The sequence below is a fragment of the Haliaeetus leucocephalus genome, unplaced genomic scaffold, assembly GCF_000737465.1.
Source record: "Haliaeetus leucocephalus isolate CR32 unplaced genomic scaffold, Haliaeetus_leucocephalus-4.0 Scaffold206, whole genome shotgun sequence".
NCBI classification, from domain to species: domain Eukaryota; kingdom Metazoa; phylum Chordata; class Aves; order Accipitriformes; family Accipitridae; genus Haliaeetus; species Haliaeetus leucocephalus.
Window position 1 is genome coordinate 5892645 of NW_010972642.1, and position 22480 is coordinate 5915124.

At 49.6% G+C, this 22480-nt stretch overlaps 2 protein-coding genes across 2 annotated transcripts in view; one reads left to right on the forward strand and one right to left on the reverse strand.

Annotated features, from left to right (window-relative positions):
* Positions 1-22480, forward strand: part of CACNA2D4 (calcium channel, voltage-dependent, alpha 2/delta subunit 4) — a 128992-nt gene that overhangs the window by 79053 nt on the left and 27459 nt on the right. The window lies entirely within an intron of this gene.
* On the reverse strand, positions 1112-20585 carry LRTM2 (leucine-rich repeats and transmembrane domains 2). Its single transcript, XM_010566189.1, has 4 exons — positions 20271-20585; positions 7907-8068; positions 3598-4188; positions 1112-1816 (listed from the first exon to the last, which is right to left on the reverse strand). The coding sequence occupies exons 2-4, from the start codon at positions 7971-7973 to the stop codon at positions 1362-1364; spliced, it is 1113 nt and encodes a 370-aa protein (XP_010564491.1). The 5' UTR covers positions 7974-8068; positions 20271-20585; the 3' UTR covers positions 1112-1361.

The window sequence follows — 22480 nt, forward strand, 5'->3', positions numbered from 1 at the left end:
ATCTCTTCAGTCACCCCAGCTGCATAACCCTGCTCCATACACTGTGCCTGCCGCTCTGCCAGCCATGCCAGCTCTTGGGTTGCGTCTTCTCCCACCACCTTCCCATAGGTTCACACTACTCCTCAGCATGGCTTACACTACCAAGAGTGGTAAGCCACCTCCTCCTCTAGTCTTTCCTGATGACCCACTTGTGCTCTGCCAATCCAACATTTCCAGATGGAGGCTTCATATCCTTCCTTACCCTCTCCATTTATCGTAGAAAACAAAATAGAAAACAAGAACACACCTTATTTTTTTCATGCTGTGTACTCATTTCCACAGACTCATGCTGTAACCTTAATAACTTTGCCTCTCTCCATGCTCTCCCACCCATTTCCACTGACTCTGTACTATGGCTGAGATGTTTCTGTTGGCTCCTCAGTGGCAGGGTGCATGTATTTTGTTTGAAGCAGGAGGTGGTATGCACTGTTTTGATAAGACTAAGGTAAAATGGCTGAATGTATTCATGGCTGCATGTAGAGGGCAGATCAGCATGGGCACATGTGGATCTGCATGCACAGGTGGCGTGTCTGGAGCTGGGTCTGACTGTGCCTGTGTGTTGGCATCAGAATGAGTCAGTGTGTGTGTGTACAGGAGGACAGCTCTGTATCTGTGCACATACAGCAGATGATATGTGTGTCAGCTTGCAGATTTGGACTTGGCCGGGCGCAAAAAGAGGGACACTGCACTCCCTGGCAGTGTGTTTGAGTGATACGGGTATCTTTCCACCTTTAAAAGTGAGAAGGGAAATCTCCCCTGACTGTTGTCATCCCCTAGAGACTTTCCCTCCCTTCTGATGTGCTCTCGGCAGCACTGACTTGTAGGGTGGGCAGCAACTTACTGTCACACAACAGCAGTGACCCTAACAGAGACGCATGGACATTTCTGATGTCCTGCTCCTCACATAAGCTTTCACAGAACTGCTCTCTGTTTGCAGAGAGCTCTTGACAGGATACAGGACAACTGAGGACCGAAGCTGAGAGGATGACACAGGTTCCCAGAAGGTGCCAGCTGCCTCCACAGCAGGCATGCGAGGGAAACTCTGTGCAAGGGCATGAGGCACAGCAAGCACTCGAGGTCTGACTCTACTTTATTTGTCTGGGAGGGCCCAAGGGTGAAAGGGCACAAAATGGGCCTGGGGCAGAGGAACAGAAATTGAGCCAGGTGCCCTGACTCCCCAGAAGCATGTTGCACTACTTGGGTGAGTGGAGCAATAGCACAGTCTGTCTGTCTGTCTGGGAGGATGTATTTTGGGAGGACCCCATGCTTGACTGCTCTCCGGTACCTTTGTTCATTGCTGTCCCTTCCTTCCTAGAAGAGTTTCATGCCACAGAAGAGATTTGTTTTTGCTCTTCATGTTCACCTTCTGTGTCACCCATAAGTGGCTGCCTCTTCTTCAGCTCCCGGTGGTACTTGGCCATAAGGGAGGCATAGATGCAACCATAAGCAGCTGCCACCACCATCATGATGCAAACGATGCCGCAAACCACCCCTGCGATGATAACAGTGCCAATAGCCCGGCGCACGCTCACAGGCCTATATCGCTGTTTCTGAGGACATCCCACACTGGGCTCCACTTCTGTTTCTGGGCCTGATTTAGATTTGGAAGGAGTTGGGCTTCCTTTAGTGCAGGGTGGGCCAGTATTGTCCAGCACTGTAGAGCTGTTCTCATCATCCAGCTGGGAGCAGTAGTTAAACATCTCCATGGGCACCATTCGCATATCCTTCCCTTTCAGCTCCTTGGGCAGGGTACACGCCAGCTGGTCGATTTTCCCACCTGTCCCAATAGAGATAATACGGGTGAACCACAGCTTCGTCCCGATACAGTGACAGCAGAGCTAGATCCCCAAGTGGGGTAAGTTCCTATGATTCCATTCACACCTGCTAAGTATTTGCCCTACATAAGTCAGCCATAGCAGCATTATGGTTACCAAGTGGGGAACTGCTTTATTATAGCAGTGGGGCCATAAAATCCAGTCCCTCGTGTGAATGCATTGCTGAGTAGAGAGAGTATTCAAGACAGCCTGCCAGATCCTCAGTGCTTGTCAAAGATGGAGGGAGGGAGGAATGGCTGCACCTCCGTGCACCTGGCAGAAGGAGCACATGTGTTATCCTCTAAAATGATTGTTTTGCCTAACTTGGAGGCATTTTGTATGCCTTGGCCCCCACAACTGGAACAGCTTCAACTACGGCAGCTGGCTGGTATGCTTCTGCCTAGGTTGGATTCGACAGTAGAGCTCATGGTGCATGATATCTGCGTAGACATCTTTAAGGCCAAGACATGAAAGCCCTCTTAAAATGTCTATTAAGTCAGCCTCATACTGTTTAGTGAGTTATATAAGTGTCAGTAGAAACCATTTTAGAAAAGGAGAAATTAAAGCAAAAAGGTAGGACCAGGCTGTATCTTCTCAAAATAACAACAGACACACAGTCCCATCTTCTAACAACTAATCCATCCCCCCTCTGTGAAAATAGTGACAGATGTTGAAACAAATGCTTGAGTGAGTTTGGGCAATTTCTTTGGAAGGGGACAAAAAAGCAAAATTAACTCCGTGTGCTTTCCATCGACTCTGTGATATGATAGTCAAGAAAGAAAACAAACAAACAAACAAACAAAAGATGGAAGTGGCATTCGTATGCTTGTTTGATTCTGCTCACACAAATGCATATTTCAGACCGCAGTGTAGCCATAGGCATAGATAATCTTTTTGCAGCATGGCTGTGATCAGGAAGGACGTGACAGCTGACTGTTGCTATCCGTGTGATTTGAGACCCTTTCCTACTCATTGGCTCCAACGACAGAAGGTCAGGCCTTCAATCATAATTCCTGTAAAATGTGCCATCTTTCTCTGAGTTGCAGCTCCTGAAAGCGTGTCATCCTGTCGGCATTCCTGCTAAGTGATACGTACCTTTCCAGCCCTCTGTATTTCGAGGAAAAGCTGGAAATACAAACTTGTCAAAAACTGTTTGGTTTGAAATGATGATTTTATAGCCAGTCTGACTTGGGCCTCATTGTTAATTTGAGCTTTAGTTTGGTTTTGCTGATGTTAGTTGCAGTATTTTCCTAAGTGGCACTGTTTCCTATGGTTCTTTTGTTGAAAGCAAACCTGATGCTTTACAGCCAAATCTGGCTTTCACTTCTCCCAGCTTAAGAAAGAGTACGGGATGGTTATTTTCAAGCATGAAAAACATTTTTTCTCTTTAGGCAGAAAGGGCAAGGGGACCTCATAATCCTAAAATTTTGATGTTATTTGAGGAAAGTTCTTTCCCAAGAAAAAAAGTAATCTTTCAGATTAGAAACAAAACAAGGAAATAGGAGATCTGGGGCTGCTGAGGACTTCTCAGACTGGCAGTGTTGCTATGTGAAGGTGCGGTGGCACCTAAAGAGACAAAAGTTTCTTAGCATTGTAGCACAGCCCTCATGCTCCTTGGCTAAGATCTAGCATTCAGGTCAGCCTGACCTGCCAGATGTATCTGCTCGTGTTTCTTCCCTGCCTGCCTTTGTCTGCCTTTCCGCAGAAGACCACGGAGCTTGGCTCCCGCTGCGCAAGAACCTACCTCTGTAGGAGAACCACTCCATCCAGTGCTTGAAGTCCCGGAGGTTGCAGTCGCATTCCCAGGGGTTATCCCCAACTTGGAGTTGCTGCAGGCTGGTTAGAGGTTCAAAGGTCACCCTGTCCAGGCTCTGCAGGCGATTGGACCTGAGAGAGAGGGAGCGGAGAGCAGGCAGGTCGTCAAAGATGCCCGAAGGTATCTGGGCCAGGCCATTGATGGAGAGATCCAGCTGGCGCAGCAGGGCCGTGTGCTGTAGCAGGTCCTTGTCCAAGGCCCGGATGCTGTTGTTCCTCAGATGGAGCTCCGTGAGGTTCCCCAGGTCACTGAAGATGTTCTGAGGGAGCTGGTCCAAGAAGTTGTTGGATAGATCCAGCCTTTGTAGGGCAGAGAGGTTGGAAAACACTGCTCCCGGCAGGTTGCTGAGTTTGTTGTTGAGAAAGAGGAAGGTCCTGGTGTTCGTGGGGATGTCTGAGGGGATGGAAGAGAGGCCCAAGCCACTACAGTCCACTTCCAGGTTGCCGCTGTTACACTTGCAGGAGGAAGGACAAGCAAAGAAGGACTCGGCAGCACATAGAGACAGCCAACAGCCAAGCACTGGTAGGTGAAAAGCAGGGGAAAGAGAGTGCGTGTGTTAGAGCAGTGCTTTCCCATCCTCACCCATCACCGCCTTGAGCCCAGCTACGGCTACGATATAACCCTCACAGAGGGACTCTTCACCGCAGTGCCCTGCAGTGTAGTGAGCTTCCTCACAGCTACATCCCTTTACTGCTGCCCTGTACCCTGGCAGCAGGATTTTCCTCTTAGCCTTCTTTTCAAGAGCAAGCAAGTAAATATCCTTCCAGTTTCACAAGGAAGTTAGAACAGTGCATCCCAGAGGACTTTGCTGCCAGGTACTAGAGCACTGGAACCTGTCAGAGGAGAATGGAGCAGAGAGAGGTGGGAGGTGTCACCGCTGATAAAGGACAGCTCTTTCTAAACAGTCAGAGTTGAGAGAGGAGGGACTGGTATATATTAGAAGCTCTATTTTTTCAGAAATAGACATGTTAATGAAAAGCTTTTAAGAAAAATGAAAACAAAACAACCTACATCTCAGTTGTGCTCCTGCAGTTTGAATCCTAATCTTTGTGATTAGACCTTCTTAGACCCAGGTCTAAGTTAGCTTCTAAATCAGGGTAGCATTTGCTTTCCATATCTACAGTGTGTTGCGTGGACCTTGTGGCAAGAGACTTTTTTATTAATTAGATCACATTACAAAGGGATGATCAAGAAAGCTGTTAAAAAGTAACAAGGAGTCCCTACAACACTGGGCACCTGGTACTTGCCATTGCTCTCAAAATAGTTTCTGAATCCCACAGCAATAGCCCCACAAGTATCTCCTCTGACCAAAATTGCCCATAGCAATGGAGATGAGGGAAAAAACTGCAGGTTGGTAGTTGAAGAAAAAGGTGTTAGGAAAAAGGTTAGCACACACACCCTTTCTCCTGCAGTGTCTCAAAGGTGAGGTCAGACAATCCACAAAACAGCATTTTTTAGAGCTGTTGTGGATCACCATTCCAAACATGGGTCCAGATCCTGTGAGTGGTGTCAGAGGACTAGTTACCAACCCTCTCCCTGGGAGCCAGTGGCTTTTAAAACTCTCATTTCTGTGACAAAGAAGCATCAGCAACAGGAAAGCAAGCTTTCTGCCTTCTGTCATTAGAGGAGTGGGAGTTATGTTTAAGCAGACTATGTAAAACATTTGCATCCTTCATCTTCATTCCTATTGTGGAATTGAGATTAGTTTCTTCAATGTGGGAAGCAAATTCAGCTCCCTCGCTGGTTTTTAAGGTGACAAGTTTGAGCATTTGACTAAAACTGAAGCAGGTTTTTCTGTATGTCATGCCCTGTCCTCTCCCTTTCTCACTTTTCTTCAGAGAAAGTAGTCACTTGGGGTTGCTAGAATCTTTTTAGGGGTGAATGGTAGCTAAAGTGGATGCATTTATTGTCTCGCCATTTTTTCCTGGACTGGAAATCAGATTCTTCTGTTCTGCTTTTTTCCAAAGAACCAATAAGCAGGTATTTTGTTTCTTAACCCCAAAGGAATTGTGAAAGGACTGCCACAGGAGAGGGAGCCAGTGGAGACCCATGCTCTGAAGCAGCTCTGCATGGAACAGCTCTACAGTCAGCCATGCTCTTCCTCTCTTCCCTCGCACCACTCTCTCTAGAGTTTAGTCTGACCCATAGCCCATTTTTTTAATATCAACTTTGCTTCTGTCAGCGCTGCTGCCTTCATACCCAAACCCTGTCATCCTGCCTAGGGCCTTTTTGTGTTCCCAGCGATCCTTGAGAGAGCTGGCAGATTTATGGACTGGTAGCCTAAGGAGAACTACACAGTTTGGATCCTAAACTATATTACTTTATTAAGGGCCAAGGGATAAGTGTTCAGAGAGAGTGTCTCAGCTCTTTTTTATTTCATCCATCTTTCACAACTCCTGCAAGAACTTTTTTCTGTCCTACAGTTGAGATCTCAGGTGTACATCAGCCCAGGCTGTGCCAATCTGTATGTTCTTTTAATAATAATTATGGATCCTTATGGTGAAATACGAGAGAGATCTTTACCCTGAGCACCTCTGTGCTTCCTTTTCATGCAAAGGTTGGGGTCAACAGCAGAGATTGCCATGAAAGCAGATCATAGCCTGTGGACTGGTGCAGTGCAGGTACTGGCTGGCTGACTGATATATAATTCCATCCAGAATACATTGCATTCTTGCTGTAGGGAGAGAATTAAAAGAATGGGAGCTAGAGTGGGGAAGGGAGAGAGCCGTGAGTCACTCAGGTAACCCCATCTTTTCCTGGATGCTTAACAATAGATTGATAGCTGTGTTGATGAGATAACACTTAGCTGCTTTGTACACCAAGAAAGGTAAGAGCAGACTGTGTGTAATGCTATACAGGTGGCATTCTGTTCAGGGCTTATCTCTCAAAATGCCTACCCGCCACCGGCCCCAACTGGGTGGCTTTGGGGTTCCACCAGAATGTGTGCTGGCAGTGGCTGGAAGGAACAAAGTCTCAGGCAGCTGGCTGTGGTTATGTTCAGGAACTGGATTTATGCCAAGTTTCTGCAGACGTATAGGATGTGCCAAAAATGTCTTGTTGTTACCCATATATTGCTTTGTGCTCTTGGAAATATTTTACTAAAATCATAGGGAGGAGAAGGTCTGATTTCATTTTCAGTCCCTGCAAGAGGTGCATCCACAAGGACGTGAGCTGAGACCAAGGAATTCATCGCACTGGTTAGAATGCAGCTCTACGGGCAAGAGAGGCAGGGAAGTGATAGAACCTGAAGCTGTCTTCCAGCCCTACAGAAGGATGAGTAGTATGTGTTTTCATGTTAGGGGAAGATGAAGTTACATTGTGGGGTGTTTGGTGACTCTGACAGGTAGCAGAAAGCTGATCCACGTATATCAGATTAAGTCAAGGCTCAGTAGCATTCATTATAAATAATTTATACAGCAGTCTAGTCTGTGAGGATGGGTTACAAAGACACCTGTTTTCTGGAGAAGGAAACAATTCCCCCAGCTTCTTACAGTAGCAGCCCCAAATTTGATCAGGGGGGCAGGAACAAGGGAAACCACAGCTCGGCACCTAGGTATGCAATAGTGATGGATACCCTCCAAGTGCTCCCTTTCCTCTGCTGTAGTCCCCAGATGGTTCTCTGAAGTGCAGGCACATTCCCTGAAGCCCCTATCAGTCTCTGCTCTGCATTCAGGGATACTATAGCAGATGCCCTGGTCCACTGGGAAGATGCACAGGCTGAACTTTTACAATTTAATTTAAAAGAGATCTTCTTTATTTACTCTTGATTTTCACTACATGTGGCAGTGCCCAGTAGGAGAATTCTGCGTTCGCATCCTGCATTCCCTTCTAAAATCTGTCATGACTTCTGCTGTGAAGAGCTGGGAGCCTTGCTCAGCAGCCTATGTATAAACCCCTACTACAGAGAGGAGTCTGCAGCTTACAGGATGCCGGTCTGAGAAATGTTCGGAGTGCATCTTTGTGCCATGGTATCTGTCTCGCTGTTTCTCACCTGCCAGGCCCACTGGAATTCAGAAGCAATCATCACTCGCTGTCCCACTTTAAGCCCATCTTCAGCTTTAGAGTCTCACTCTCCCTCCTAGCTCGCCTGGCCTCTAAAGGAATCAGGAATTAGTTCAAATATCTCCATTCTTAGCTGTCCCTCTCCCCTATTCTTAACCCTGATGTGACCTATTTTCTTTCCACTCCCTTGACAAACAGGATCATTGTACTTAGTACCTGAGTAGGCATTACTTACGACAAGCCTCTTGCCACCTCATGAGGAACCTGCTCCTCCACCGGTGGCCAGCAGTTGTAGGCAGCATTGTTGTCTTCTCCAGCGTGTCTTCACATCCACCAGCCAGCCTGGCGCACGGCCCCAAAGGGAGGAGGAATGACCTTGTAGCCTGCCTGCCAGGTCCTGGAGGGGGAGAGCAGAGCAGAGCGGGTGAGATTCAGTTCCCTGGGCACAGGGCTGGGCTCCGTGTTGTCCTTTCCCCTCCCCAACTAGAGTTTTGCCTTTGAGGCATTAGCTCAGTTTTGGAGGAGAGATGGAGGATGTTTCAGCAGGCGCAGCATGACAAAGGCACAACGTTAATTCACTTTGAACCTCGCAGTGCAGAGATAAGGCCGAAGAGACAAGCCGGTGCTTGAACAGCCTGCTATGGTAGCTACATTAGCCTCCCGCTCAAGGTTAACCTGATGAATTGCTGAGGTGACCCTGCCAGGGCAGCAGACTCCAGCTCGTTCCCTCTCGCCTCCACGCAGGCTGGTACCACCTGTGCATCCTCTCCCTGACACACAGCTCAAGCTCACTGAGGTCTGGGCACCAGCAGCTGCCAAGGCGCTTCTCCCCCCACCCCTGTATTCCGTGCTAGTGCTTCCTTTATGTTTTAAGGTAAAATGGATGTGATGGCTAGAGCAGGGCTGAGCAGAGCACAGCTTCAGCTTAGGGATTTCACACTGCAGCAACTGCGGGAGCTGAAGAGCGAGTGAGCCTCGGAGGAGAAGGGAGGACCCGGGGCGGGGGAGACTGAGTGGGAGTGTTGAAAAGAGAGGAATTACATCTCAATTAGAAGAAGGAAAAATGCTCAGTCTAATTAGAAACCCAAAGACCATAAACTCTCCCCTGACAATGAGTGACTGACAACAGGTTCCAACTTCCCTCCCGCTTCCCTTTTGGATACAGGCAAGCAAGAAAAGGGGAAACCCCACGGACCCTCCTGTCCCCCTGCTTGCTCTCTGACGTGCCACCCACAGTCGCAGCAGCAGTTAGATGGACACATTTCAACCAGGGTACAGAAATAAACCATCCTCCATGCCCTCTGAGGGGCTCTGACAACATCCACAGCCATTATTATAACTGGGTGCTGCACTCCCACCGGGACACCCTCCCCACACACGTGCCAGCTGCTTCCCCTCCCCCAGGCTCCCATGACTGATTTATTTTATATGGGAATGTAAACCACCAGGAAATATTTAAATTAGCACCTTGATGAGACAGATGAGCAGGTTCAGTGCCTGGACTAGTACATTTTGCAAGGCTATTTAGATAATTTACCCAAATGCCAATGCACCAAATAGAGGAATACCTCTCACGGCACTGAAACCGATCCAGCCTTCACCCGTTGCAGCCCCCCACTCCCCAAACCGAGCTAGAGCCCTTTCCCTGCAGTCCCTGCTGAAAGAGAAGCCGCAACAAATAACTGTCCCCAGTCGGTGCTTGCACTCGCCCTGGCTGAGAAGGAGACTTTCAGCCTCCCCCATATCAACGTCTCTGTCCTAACGGCCACCCCTGAAGTCTCCTGTCCCCGGCTGTCAGTATCAACAAAGAGGATGAAAAGCCGCAAGCACTTACCTGGAGGGGCTCTGCCCGCAGCCACTTCCACCCGATTCCCCGGGCACTGCCCGATTACAGCCTCTTCCTTCCCTCTCCCTCCTTGACTTTCACTCCCCGGCAGCAGGCTTTCCGTGTGCTCTATTTAACTCCCTACAGCACAGGAATAAACGGCAGAGTTAAGCTGACAGCCACAGAGCCTTATCTGCCTGCTGGATAGCGGGAGTCGTTCAGCTCCAAATCCCGTTGCCGAACAATCGCGTCCTTGCTCTCAGCACCAGGGGCTGCCTGCCACGCTCCGTCTTTCCCTTTTCCCCACCTTCACTCCATCTAACTTTGTCAGGGTTATAGATAGCTCTGTTCCTTGCGCTCTCGCCTTTTGGCTCTGTTTTGTAACACCCCATCTGTATCAGCTGGCTCGGCTCCAATCAGGGGGGCTAAGCTTTTAAAAAAAAAAAAACCACCAGCTTCCTTGGGTGCTTTGTGACACGGCTTCCCTCTGCAGTGTCCCCTCAGCCCAGGCCCCCCACTCAGGCCATGGGCTGGTGTCTCCCCCACCCTGCTTGCTGCTCTGTGCAATTCAGCCATGCCACCCCCAGGCGACGGTGGGGGGCTGAGAGCAGGACCAACATACCGGGGCGCGAGGACGGTGATGGGGTCAGGGTTTCTAACCCTAGCTCCTTCTGCTCTGGCAGGGCAAGTCCGGCTCTTGCACTCATTTCTGGTACCTCACGGAAGCCTCTTTCTCTCAGGCAGCGCCAAGGCTCAGGCACGGAGTGCAGGGTGGGAGGAGCAGCCGTGTATAAATAAGCCCTTTCCCTATGTTTAGAATTTATTACAGTGCATAGTGATTAACACCTGTTCAGGCTTCAATGCTGTCTCCTGCGCTGCCACACGCACAAAGATGGAGGCGCCTTGATAAACCCAAGATTATTTTAAAAGCATGTCACACAAACACAGTGCTTCCCACCCCATAGATAGCAGCCACCCTTTGTGCACTCATACACATGTTTCGAAGACTTAAAAGCAGCTATCTTCATGTATGTATGCAGATATAGTCGCCAGTCTAGCTTACGTTTACAAATTTGTGCACAGAGTTGGGCTTGCACGCGTACTGGGGACTCTTCTGTGACCCATATTTATCAGCATTCATGTCTTGCACAAAACTGCCTGCTTCTCCAAGCATAACATATGCTCAGGTGGCAGAGCAGTAGATTTGGAATAGGTAGAGGTTCCTGACTACTGAAGTGCAAGGGACAATGAGCTTCTGCATTTATACCTTGAAGTAGTATGTTTATGGAGAAATTTTAATTCCAAGGATCCAGAAAAACCCAGTTTCTCCCACGTATCTATTGCCTATAAGCACATTAGACCCTTAGTGATTAACATTCTGCAGCCAGGAGAGAGCAAGGAGGCAGAGAGGATTTTTAAGAGTTTCTTTTTTAAAGGTTTTCTCTGACTTATCTTGAATTCTGACTTAATTAGCTGTTTTACTGTGGCCCAAGAGATGCCTTCCGCTCTGCAGAGCACCAGGCCAGCTGCGCTCACTGCCAACACAGCACTGGGAACCTCATAGTCCTGGGGCAATTAGCACCTGCCCACAGCACAAGGCTCTCCAGAGCACCACCAAATCTGTCCGGCTGCTTTCAGCCTGAGAGCCGGGGGCTTTTCCAGCAGTGAGGACCCTGTCAGACCTAGGAGTGCCCCCCCATGCACCCCCAGCCCAAGAGGTGAGGCACCATGCCACCTGTTCAGAACTAGCATGGCATTGCCTGGGTTTGGGGGCTCAAGGCTGATCTGCATTGCTGGAGCTCAGAATGCTCTGAAGTCACCCAAGGGCTCCACAAACCAGGCGTTAGTTTTTCTTCCAGGCTTACTAGGTGATTCCTTCCCCCTGGAGCAACATGTCAGCTGAATGCTTTGTGATCCATCAGACACGGTGTCCAGAGCTTTCTTCCACGTGCTTGGAGTTGAGTCTCTTTTCCAGATTCTGGAGAAATTAACAGAGTAGCCTGTGGGGGCTGGTGATGGCCTTTTCTTCTTGCCGTTTGATATAGGACAGTAAAAGACAACTTTTTTAGTTTCAGCTGAAAGCAACAGAATGAAATCATCCATTTCTGGCCCATGGGCTCCAGTGGCCAAAAATACACTGAGCTGGAGTGCCACTTGGACATCTGGCCTGCTGTCAGACTCAAGAGGACTCTCTAATGAGGATTCCCTTAATTGGCTCGAACAGGGAACTTTACTGCTGGGGGGGATGCTCAGGAGATTGTAATGGCTCTGCAGCAGTTGCCAGGGCATAAAAGCTACAGCAGGCACTATCACTGTCTTGTGCTTCCTGTATCCCTGCCCAGTCACCAGTAATGTTTGCAGTATCACTCTAAAGCCTTAGCTTTCATAAGTCAGGTCCCAAGGACCACACTGTGAGGCTGGGGAGGGTTTCAGTTTACTGCATCCACATACTGTTTTACTAACACTTCCCAATTCTGTGACACATTCTATCCAAAGCTTTCCATCTGCTTTATGAATGGCTCTTACCGTGGCTGTAGGTGTTGTTGATATTTTCTATTTAATGACCCCCAGAATTAAGGCTGAGGTCGTAACTGGTAGTGCCTCTGCTCTAGGTAGATGGATAAAGCTATCCCATTTTCCAGACAGGGACACTGAGGCTAGAGAGACAGGTGACTGTGTCACTAGGATGAGTCGCAGTCAGAAACAGAGCCCAGCAACCTCTGTCTCTGATTATCTCTCCTAGTCCTTTGCACTAACCCTTGGATCATGGCTCAGGGATCAGACTCCGTTAACAGCCTGGCTTACGAGCATTGGCAGGGCACGTGGGTGACCTATATTACAAAAGAGTAGGTAACAGAGGCTGCAACAGATGCCAGCAATAAATTATCAGGAAGTACACACAGACACTCATCCCTCCCCCATACTCTCCTTGGCAAGTGATGGCAAAGTCCCCTTCCCCTTTCCAATGTTGAACTGCTTCAACCTTTATCAGAAAAGCCGCAGGGTGAGGGAGGGCATAGAGGACACTTTAAGGAGATTATCTTTTTTTCCTCCCCTTTTCTTGTTGTGTTTAGGATTCTTGTTTATTACCATCACCCATAATGTAGGGGGACAGTAGTACCCTAGAGCCCAGTGATTAAAGCATGTTGTTCTATGTTTGTTCCTTCATCAGCCCTTGGGGGAGAAAAGCTGGTGCACAGAGGGCAGGGAGACGCGGCAGCCATGGGGTCTGACTACAGCAACTGAAAGTTCATGAAGTAACCTGGCTGATGGGTCCTAGGGCGACATCGTGCTCCTGACAGTACCACAAGTGGGTTTAGAGCGCATGGAGATGATGCCCGTTCCTGGTCCCCCAAGAGACCTAGGTCGGTCTAGCAAATCATTGACCACAAGAGGTCACCTTGTCTGAGCGGCAGCTCCTCGTTTGTTGTTTATTTGGACTGCGAAAGCACCCAGAGGAGGCGGCCAAGCTCAGCAGCACTGTAGAAACATACAGTGTGTGTCGCTGCCCCAGTGAGCTTCTGAGCTAAATAGCTGGGGGCTTCATTTCCAGCACTTGCTGATTTATTAACACATGTGTTCAGGATTCATTAGTGTTGTGCTGTCACAATCAATGGAAAGCACATTTTAAATTCACACTAGAAACCCAGCTGTAGAAGAAATGGTGCCATCTGACTTGCAGTGATCGATCACAGCTAAGCAAAACACCTCACACAGAAAGCTGTAAAGTAAGTGGAAGGCGTGCAAAACCCACTCGGTATTGTAAGGGACTCTGCCACATTCCTGGCTTGGTATGAATAAAAACCTCACCCTATTCTCTGGGATGTAAAGAGGTCAAAAAGCTTCTCATCTTGGAATGACAATGTGTAGGCACCTCTGAAATGCAAATGTGATTGGTGTTAAAAAATGTTTCTTCTCCAAGCCCCTCCAAGAAAAATCAACTTTATCTCCATTTTACAGAGGGATAAACTCTGACAGAGGTAACAATGGCTGCTGAGTTTACCTGGCTGAAATTTCAGCTGCCCAGCTTTTGATACCTCATCATGAGCCCACATCAGTTCCCCACTCAATATTTTTCAAAGCTGCCAAGTGCAGTGCTTACACTGGATCACTTGGGCTTGTAAATGCTCTCCTGTCCTGCAGAGATGATTTGTAAGGCTTATCAAAGTTACACAGAATAAAGGAGTTTTGGTGGGGCTTTCCCAAAGCTTCCTGATGGGCCTGTGGCAAAATCAGGAGAGAAGACAGTTTTCTTGATTCCTCATCCCGTACCTTAACCAAGAAACCTTATTTACATCCCAAGCCTCCCTGACCAATGCACAATAACGAGACTGAGAGATGTTAGAGGGGCTGGAAATACCAAGGGCATTGGGCCCCGTCAAACCCTCTGGGAAAGCACAGAGGATCCGAAGGGGAGCCAGGGCAGGTAGCACTGATGGGAAAGACCCAGATTGTTGTGGAGAAGTGGGATTCCTTGGGAAGCTGTGGAAGCAGGTGGGGAGACCGGGATATCCAACACGGGAGTGACAGGAAAGTCCCAGCACAGCGAGAGTGCAGCATATGGAGGAGGCCCAGAGCAGCAGCAGGAGGAGAGCTGAGGGGGCAGTTGACAGGAAGAAATCCAGCCATGTGTGTGCCAGCATCTTCTCCAAGTATTATTGAATGCGACAGACCACGTGCATGTTTCCTCCATGCAAAACAGAGGCAGCTGAGAAGGGAAGCGGGTGAGGGAGTGGGAGAGGGGCTCAGAGGAGGGACACGTGAGCTGACTACCCAGTTTCCTCCTCTTTTTCTTGCCACAGAGTGATGTTTTTGTTCTTCTCACACTGTTGGCAAAAATTGGTAACCGAGTGAGATGTGGAGGGGGGTTCTACATGAAGGCTGAGATAACATTTTCTGATCCAGCCGGGAACAGTTGGCTGTGGGTGGTGGCTTGTCACCAGCCCTGCCAATTCTAATCCAGATCCCAGTTTTTCTCTTTCTCTCAGCTGTGAAGAGCCTTCTCTACAACTTTAATTTCCTGCAGGGGTTAATCCCATGGTCAGTAGTAGCTCAGGCCCTTAATCCTTGCACTCAGCCCCTTGACAGAAGGACTGCAGCCGCTCCTGACCCAGCAGGTCTGAGGGAGGCATCATTCTGCTCCCAGTTCCCCCTTTACACCCCACGAGCATTCTTCAGCTCACTGGCATTTAAAATGCCACACACACACACCCCTTCCTGCCAAGCCTAGCCCGGGGCTGTGGTGGGTGGCACATCCCATGGAGAGGCTCCAGGCCAAGAAGGCGGCTTGGTGGGAGAATCCTAGTTCTGTGGTCCTCATTCCCCTCCCCACACCACACCAGGTATTTTCCACACTTCTTAGTTGGATGGTGCTCTGGATCCCCAAGTAATCTCTTTCTTGTTTTTATTCAGGTAGTGTTCAAGAAGGAGGGTATGCATGGGCCCACATTTGTGAAGCGTTCCCCGAGGGCTCAGAAATTTTGAGATGATCCCAGTACCTTCCCTGGGTCTCTTATTAGGGGCAAAGGATGCAGCAGATCCATAAGAGGGAAGGTCCCAGCCTGTCTGAGATGAGATATACATTTACATGCACAGAGTAGTAGATGGAGGTGCATCAATTTAGCAGTAAGATAGGAAAATGTAAGTTTTTTTATCAATATAAGCTCTCAGTTCCCAGTTCTGTCCCTGGAGTGCTAGGCCAGACATCTATCAAACAGTACAGCCAGACTGCCGAACCAAGAGGCTTCCAGATCAATACCAAGAAACCCGTGTTGTACTTTATGGGGCCCAGGGCACCTCAGCCATAAGCCTTTCTCCTGTGCTTCCTCATTCCTAGAATCAGGTGAGCTTCTGCAAGCCTGGGTGATCCTACGCACACAAAATATCCCACACTACTTGTTTGCCATCATTCATGTCTGCATTTGCCCAAGAACTGGCTTTGCCTTTTTTGATAGTCTGTATTCTGAAATACACCGGGACTCCAAGCCCACTAGCCTTCCTAGTGCTTGACTCTGGTTACTTTTGCTTCTGGTGGAGAAGCCAAAGTGATGGAGAACTGCCACCACCTAAGCTGCTGAGTGAAAGAGTCCCTGCCCCTCCTCCTCACCCCGTACCTTGGCTTCATTTCCCCGGCTGCCAGCCTCTCTGAATCAGACCACCGGCTGCAAGGGTAGCGGCTTGCCACTTCAGCAGTTGGAGCAGGAGGAGGGAGAGGAGGTAGAAAACACAGTGGAACAAGGGAAGAACTTCATTGCTGTCCCACTTCCCAAGCCTGTGGCCCGGCGGGTGTTCACAGGGGCAGGGATTATCTATGCATGCACAGTGGTGGGGCAGAGCACAAGATGCCAGCAGTAAAAATCCTCTCTGCTCTTATCATAAGGGGATCGGTAATCCAGCACGCACACAGCTCCTGGCAAACCTCCCAAGGAAAGGCTGACTCTCATTGTTCGTACACGATGCATTTACACTGAACTCTGAAGGAGACCTTTTTCTGCCTTAGTGAGTTGCATAGATCTGTTTCACTTGGTTGCCACTGTGGCATGAGGTCGGCAGTGCTGCGTGTTAGAGAGAGCCTGGAGCTCTTCTTCCCCTTCCCCATTGCCCCCATCACCTTCCCAGAGCATCCAAGAGGGGGATCCCTGCAAACTCCACACAAGCTGCTGCCTGCAGCTCCAGGGGTGCCTGAGGATCTCTGGGACACACTTACACTCTTTACAGGCTGGGAACATTGCCCATAGCTCAACAAGATGTGGTGACAGTTCTCACAACCCAGAGCTCCAGCCAGGATTCTTGGATGCATCTGGGTTAGCACACATATCACAGCCCATGCTGCCGAGCTTGCTGAGGCTGGGGAAGGTCTTCAAATTTGATGTGACTTTAGTTTTCTGGAGCGTTTGCAGCCACAGAAGAGTTATGAGTATAGCAATGTTCACATCCAATCAAAATCCCTAAAGGCAAGTGGTGTGGAGAGCAGGGCCCACCTTCAGCGCCTTTGCCCCCACACAGGTACCTCGCAGCAAAATCGCAGCAGCAGCATGCCCTGCTTTGGGGAGCACCGGCAGCAGAGAACCTCACCAGGAGTGGAAAGAGAGCCCAAGTGATGAGTGCTAAGTCAAGTTGCCTCTAACAGCTCCTCTCAAGACTCAGGATGTGGTTCTACTTTTTTATTCCTTGTGTGAGGGCATGGTCCATGGGGAAGGAAGCTTCCCAGCTTCCCAGCCTCCTTGGAGTGAAGAGGAACGTGGTGGCAGGGCCTGTCTGCAAAGTAACAGCCTTTTCTTGCAGTCAGTTGTGAAGTTCAGACTTGTATGGCCCTGCTGTAAATTTAAGTCTCAGTCCTTCCTGTGATGGGTGTGCGGCATTGCAGTGTATAAATAATGGAAAGTCTCTTGTTTTCCCATTCATAAAAAAAGAATCAAGAAAGTGCCATTTTCATTTTTTAAAAAAAATTGCCATATGATAAAATATGCTATTTGGCTTGCAAAGCCAAGCACTTAAATGTGAGTTAGTACCTGCAGAACCTTAATTCAGCCACTTGCATGTATGCATTACAACACAGCCTTTGCTTACCCGAGCAAGTACTATTTCTTTTTTTCACAGGACCTGTCCCATACTCAGTGTAAAGGTCACGTGATACTCAAGCTAACAATGAGGATGTAATAAATAAGGCTATTTTTATATGGTCAGTATTAAATATTAAACCGCAGTTTTGGCAGGTGGCCACAGTCTGTTCATTCCTAATTTTGCGGGTGCCCAACACGAGACCCTAGGGGCCATTTTGCAGAACTGCTGAGCACTCACAGCTGTTTTCCAAAATGCTGGCAGCTTAGCCAGCAAACTGGTATGATCTCGAGGAGTCAATAGCTCCAAGAGCCAAGAGGCCCCAGGCTCCGGTCCTGCACCTGCTGCTCCTTCCCTGTGTGGCTAAAGAGGAAGTCTCTTTCCCTTCAAAAGCAAGGAAAATAACCACTCTCTCTTGCCTCATCAGGAGCATAAATTCTCTATCATAAGCTATGAGGCAACTGTAGCAGCCAGCATCTTCAGAACACCACAAGACAATGAATAATGATGTGTTGCCTGCAGGGCTTGGATGGCAGGCAGTAAACAAATAAAACAGGCACACACTTTGCAGTACCAAAAAAATAACAGCCCCCTGCTTCACTCCCTGAGCACCATGTAGCCAGTGCCCTGAATGAGGCAGCTTATGAAAATAAAGCATGTCATCCTACCAGTCAGGACTGCAACCGGGTGCAGATGGCATGCTGCCCCCAATCCCAACATTTCCTAACTTTCAACTGCCAGTTTCTGCAATGTGAATAAAACCATATTTCAAGTAATCCCACCCCTTGCAGGTGAAACAACTTTTCCTTCCATCTCTCCAGCCTGGAACTGAACTGGTTTATAGGAAAAAAAATACTTCTTCTTGCTATTAAGACACCCTCAGCCACACAAAGCATTTTTCTGAGCCAGCATTTGATAAAGCCACAGCAGGAATAAGGTATTTCCATGCAGTAGGGACAGAAAGAGCCCAGGACTCCAACTCCAGCTCCTTCCTACTGAGGACTGGAGTGTGTGTCATGGTGTAGTACTCTGGAGCATTACCCAGCTGGCAGGAGTGTCCCAGTATGGTCATTTGAATTACGGCTTGAGCTACCCAGGGCTGGGACAGATGTCAAGAGGTGTAAGCAGCTGCTTGTAACCAAACATGGCAAGTGAAGGAAACTGCTTGATCTCTCTTTTGAATCAGCAGCAGGCAAGTGCTGAAGAGTCACCAAAGAACTGCCCAGAAATGCCCTCCCACAGGCTTGAGCCTGTCCTCATCCTGTTCCAGCCTCTGCTGCTCCCTGGATGCTTCTGTCCAGGTATCCTTATGGCCCTGTGCTGCTGCTGGTCTTCCCTGCTGCACCAAGGCACAGGTCTCCTTTCATCAGGCTTCTGTGGTTCTGAAGAGCCTATAAAATCCTTTCTGCATCAGGCTTAGAAAAGCCAGAGGAAGAGCAGAAAGCTGGAGTAGCTCATGAAGATATCGGAGCTGGGAGTGCACCTTGCTAGCGTGTGGCATTCACTTTGCTGGAGGCAAGGGTAAAGCTATGATCTGCTATAAAAATTACGTAAAAGGGCTTCCCCCCTTTCTCTTTGCAAAGAGCCCCTTTGCTCAGGATTTACCATAATTCCTCCAAGTGGGCAAGATACACTAACAGAGGCTGCACTGATGTCTGACAGTGAGACAACTCCCGCAAGCCTTTCACTCATGTGGAATAATTCCCTTGCAAATGTTGTTTGCCCACAGCAGTTGGAAGAAGATCCACCCCCCGCCCCCCAACAGACCCGAGCGACAAAGCTCAGAAGAAAAATGGTTTGCAATTCTGGAAAGGCACCCCCTCCTCCTCACCACTAGAAATGTCCCCTGCTTTGCGACAAGTCCCTGTGTGCCTTTAAGGGTCCCCCTGTCTTTTAAGGCTTTCCTTCTTTAAACCCTGCAATAGCAGCTGCTCCAGCCCTTCCCCAAATGAGACCTTCATTTCTCCCTCCATCCTTGGGTGGCAGATCAGGCACCCTGCTCACGACCATTGCCATTGGGGTTGTGCTGGACGTGGCACATTCAGGCTACCTGATAGTCCCCATGGCAGGCCTAGGGCCTGGCTCGGTCATGACCTGGTTGGAGCAACAGCTGCAAACATCCTCTCTCCCCAAACTGGGAGAGCTCTGATTTTACATGTCTCTCTTAATTAGCATGAGATGCAGTGGCAGTAATAAACTGAGCAGGCAGAGAGAGAAGGGGGGGTAGAATGCCCTGCGTGGGATGTATGTGCGCACGTGTCTGTGCATGTGTATATATGCACACATGTATATATGCGCGCGCACACACACACATGCTAACGCTTACATATATACCCCTACCCATAGGGGGCTTCACATCAGCTCATTTGGGACCTCATTCTCCCCCTTTCCTCCCAGGCAGGGCTGGACAAGTCCATGAAGTTTCTCTGTGCTGTGTTTCACTCCCACCCTCGGTGCTGTGCCTTCCGCCCAAAAGTTCAGAAATCACAGGCTCAGCCTGTGGGGATGCTTGGAAGCAACTTGGGACTTATTTTTGGCTCTACTTCTGATATGGCATCCTTCACTTCATGTCCTGTGGTCATGTCCATGAGCTTTGTGTGTGAAATTGTACATGCACACAGACACCCTTACACATACGCACGCCCCCTCATCCTAAAGTTGTATATTGAATGCTGGACCTGTTCAATTTTGGTCCTCACTTCTCCACTTTAGGTTGTTCTTACTGAGACAGCTGAGACCAAAATGATACCCAGCAAAGCCACCATGGGTCAGGTGAGTGGCACCTCACATGCCGACCCCTCTCACAGCTCGGAGGAGAGGACAAAAGCCAGGGCTCACCAGAAGCTGCTTGGTACCCGGTGACTACAGCAGCAAGCACTTAGCCTCAAAGCCTCACCTGAGCTGCCCGTGCTGCAATGAAAGACATTGGTGCCATTCACAGCTGGGAGAAGTTCCTCCCAGATGCCTGCACTGAAACTGGACTGGAACCAGAACCAGCAGCCTCTGCGGCAGGGTTGTCATCCTGCCTTATGGGGAAGATCGCTGCCCGTGAACCTCACACAACTGGGATTTGTGGACTGTGCTGTCTGGCAGACGGTGCTGCCCCTGACCACCACTCTGCTCCCCGAGGAAGCCGGTTCTTGGGGGGCAGCTCCACTGATCTCGCATAGCTGGGGAGCGGGGGGGAATACAAAAGAGAGATGTCATTACTTACCTCTCTCAGGCTGGGATGGACCCTCCTGTGAGAACGGCAGCTCTTCCAGCGAACACGGTACAATCCCAAAACAAATCCAGCAGAAAGTCCCTCCGTTGCCGGCTGGGCTCTCGGTGGACCCTAGCTGGCAGGAGCCCCTCCTAGCCAGCCGCTCACCCTGCGTGGAGGGCAGAGGATCCACACGGCGAGATGGCAGCGTGGGAAAGGGACTGTAATCCTCCGTAAATAATAAATAGGGGAGAGGGAGAGGGAGAGAGAGGCGGGAGAGGGAGCGACTGCGCGCAGCGAAGTGACAGCTGGGGGTACATCTGCGATGGCAGCAGCACGCGCACAGGAGCGCGCAGAGACGGTGCAGAGGAGTCACCCTGCCAGGCAAGCAGGGTCTGCTCCGAAACACCCAAGGGAAGGAGCTTGGGAGGTTTTCCCTTCTCTCGACCCCTCCTAGAGAAAGGGCAGTTGCTGTCAGTCCCTTTCTCTCCCTCCTCCCCCCCTTGCCGCCATCCCTCTCCGGGTGCCGGGGAGGGGTGAGGAGATGCCAGGGCGGGGGAGCTCCCTACAGCCCCTCGGGAGGCAGATTGGTCAGGCACAGGTTATGAGAGGAGGCACGGAGCTGAACGCCTCCTCCCCTCCCTCCATCTCTCCCCTGCCTGGTATGGCTGATGACAATAAACCCGGAGAGAAAGGCGTGAGGAGGAGAAGGGATGAGCCCTGGGGAAGCACCCGAATCCAGCCCACTGCCTCTGTCAGGCTTCCCTCCGTGCTATCCCGTGGGCTCCTGCAGCCTGCCCCTGCCAGAATCAGACCCCTCACTTGCCTTCCTCCAGCTTGCTGAGGACCTCAGTAGCTCACGTTTGCAAGAATGACTCTTGCTGATCCACTTGAACTGCGTCTTCTGTCAGGTCCAGTATCATAAGCAGGCTGCCCTTGGTTTGGGCTTTTTGTTAATTTGAATTCGTCTGGAAGTTATCTTTTAAGTAAAATTTCTAGGGGACTTCAAGTAAAATTTTGAGTGGGGCAGCTCTGCTGCTGGCTTGAGAGAGAAAATAGGAATATTTCAGAAATATGGAATGGGGAATGCAAATGGATGGTGTGGGCAGGGCTGCTCTGCTGCTCTGGCACATTCTTCCATTTGAATCGTGGGGTTTATTTAACCATTGGACCGGCTGCCATGAAAACAGATTGTGAATGGCAAGGTACATCTTGATAAGCACCCTACAGGATGTAATCTTGCAACTCTTTGTTATGCCTTTTTGTTATGCGGCAGGCCCAAGAATTAAATCTTGGGGAAAGCTCCTTATAAGAATAGCATATGGATAATCAGAGAAGCCAGGGAAGGCAGACAGAAAGAGAGACAAGCAGAGGATGAGCTAATGAGGCAGACATGCTCAACAGAGGGATGAACAGGTGGAGGGGAAGGCTCTTATCTCCACAGTGAATGGCAGCACATAACTCTGGAGAAAGCCAACCGCAGCCATGCAGCGGGCACTGCTTGGGTTTGCAGGCAGGGTGCCTGCTGGTGGGAAGTTGTGCACAGGTCTGGGTAGTTCATCGACATGGTGAAGCAACATCTAACTGCAGGGTGTGCAGCATTGCTTGTCCTCATGTTTTATTTCATTGCTGGGATGCTACAGTTGCACAGGTTGTTTGCACATTAGTAGGAATAAAACTATTAGCCATGGTCTCTCTGAGGACTCTACGGTTGTTGCTGTGATGCACACCAGGGCCACTGATCATTTCACGGACCTCGGATCTTCCCACTCCTACAGTATACTCTGCCACCAGAGAAAAAAGGCTCATTAACGATCAGTTATACTTTGGAACAAGCAGAAGGGGGCTTATTCCAGTTTCCTCCCTTTCACCTGAGCTGTGGCATCATCCTTACCTCAGACTGAATCACTGTTTTCCTCCTTTCTCCCCAGCCTCACCAACAGCCTGAAGGCAGCCGGGTGACTATCTGTTACTAGCACTGGGAGAGTGATTGTGGCCTGTTCCTCCTCAGCTCCCATGTCTTCCTCAGGTCACCTGAATGCATGGAAATTTCTCACAGCTCTTGCCAGGAGCTTCCAACCCACACCGACTGGCGAGGAGTGGTGCTGCCAGGCAGAACCATGGAGCCAATCCCTCTAGTATGGTTCCCTGTGATGGGTACCGTCCAGACAGACAAATCTGGCTGCAAGGCAGAATAGCCCCCAGCTTTGCTTTCAATGACC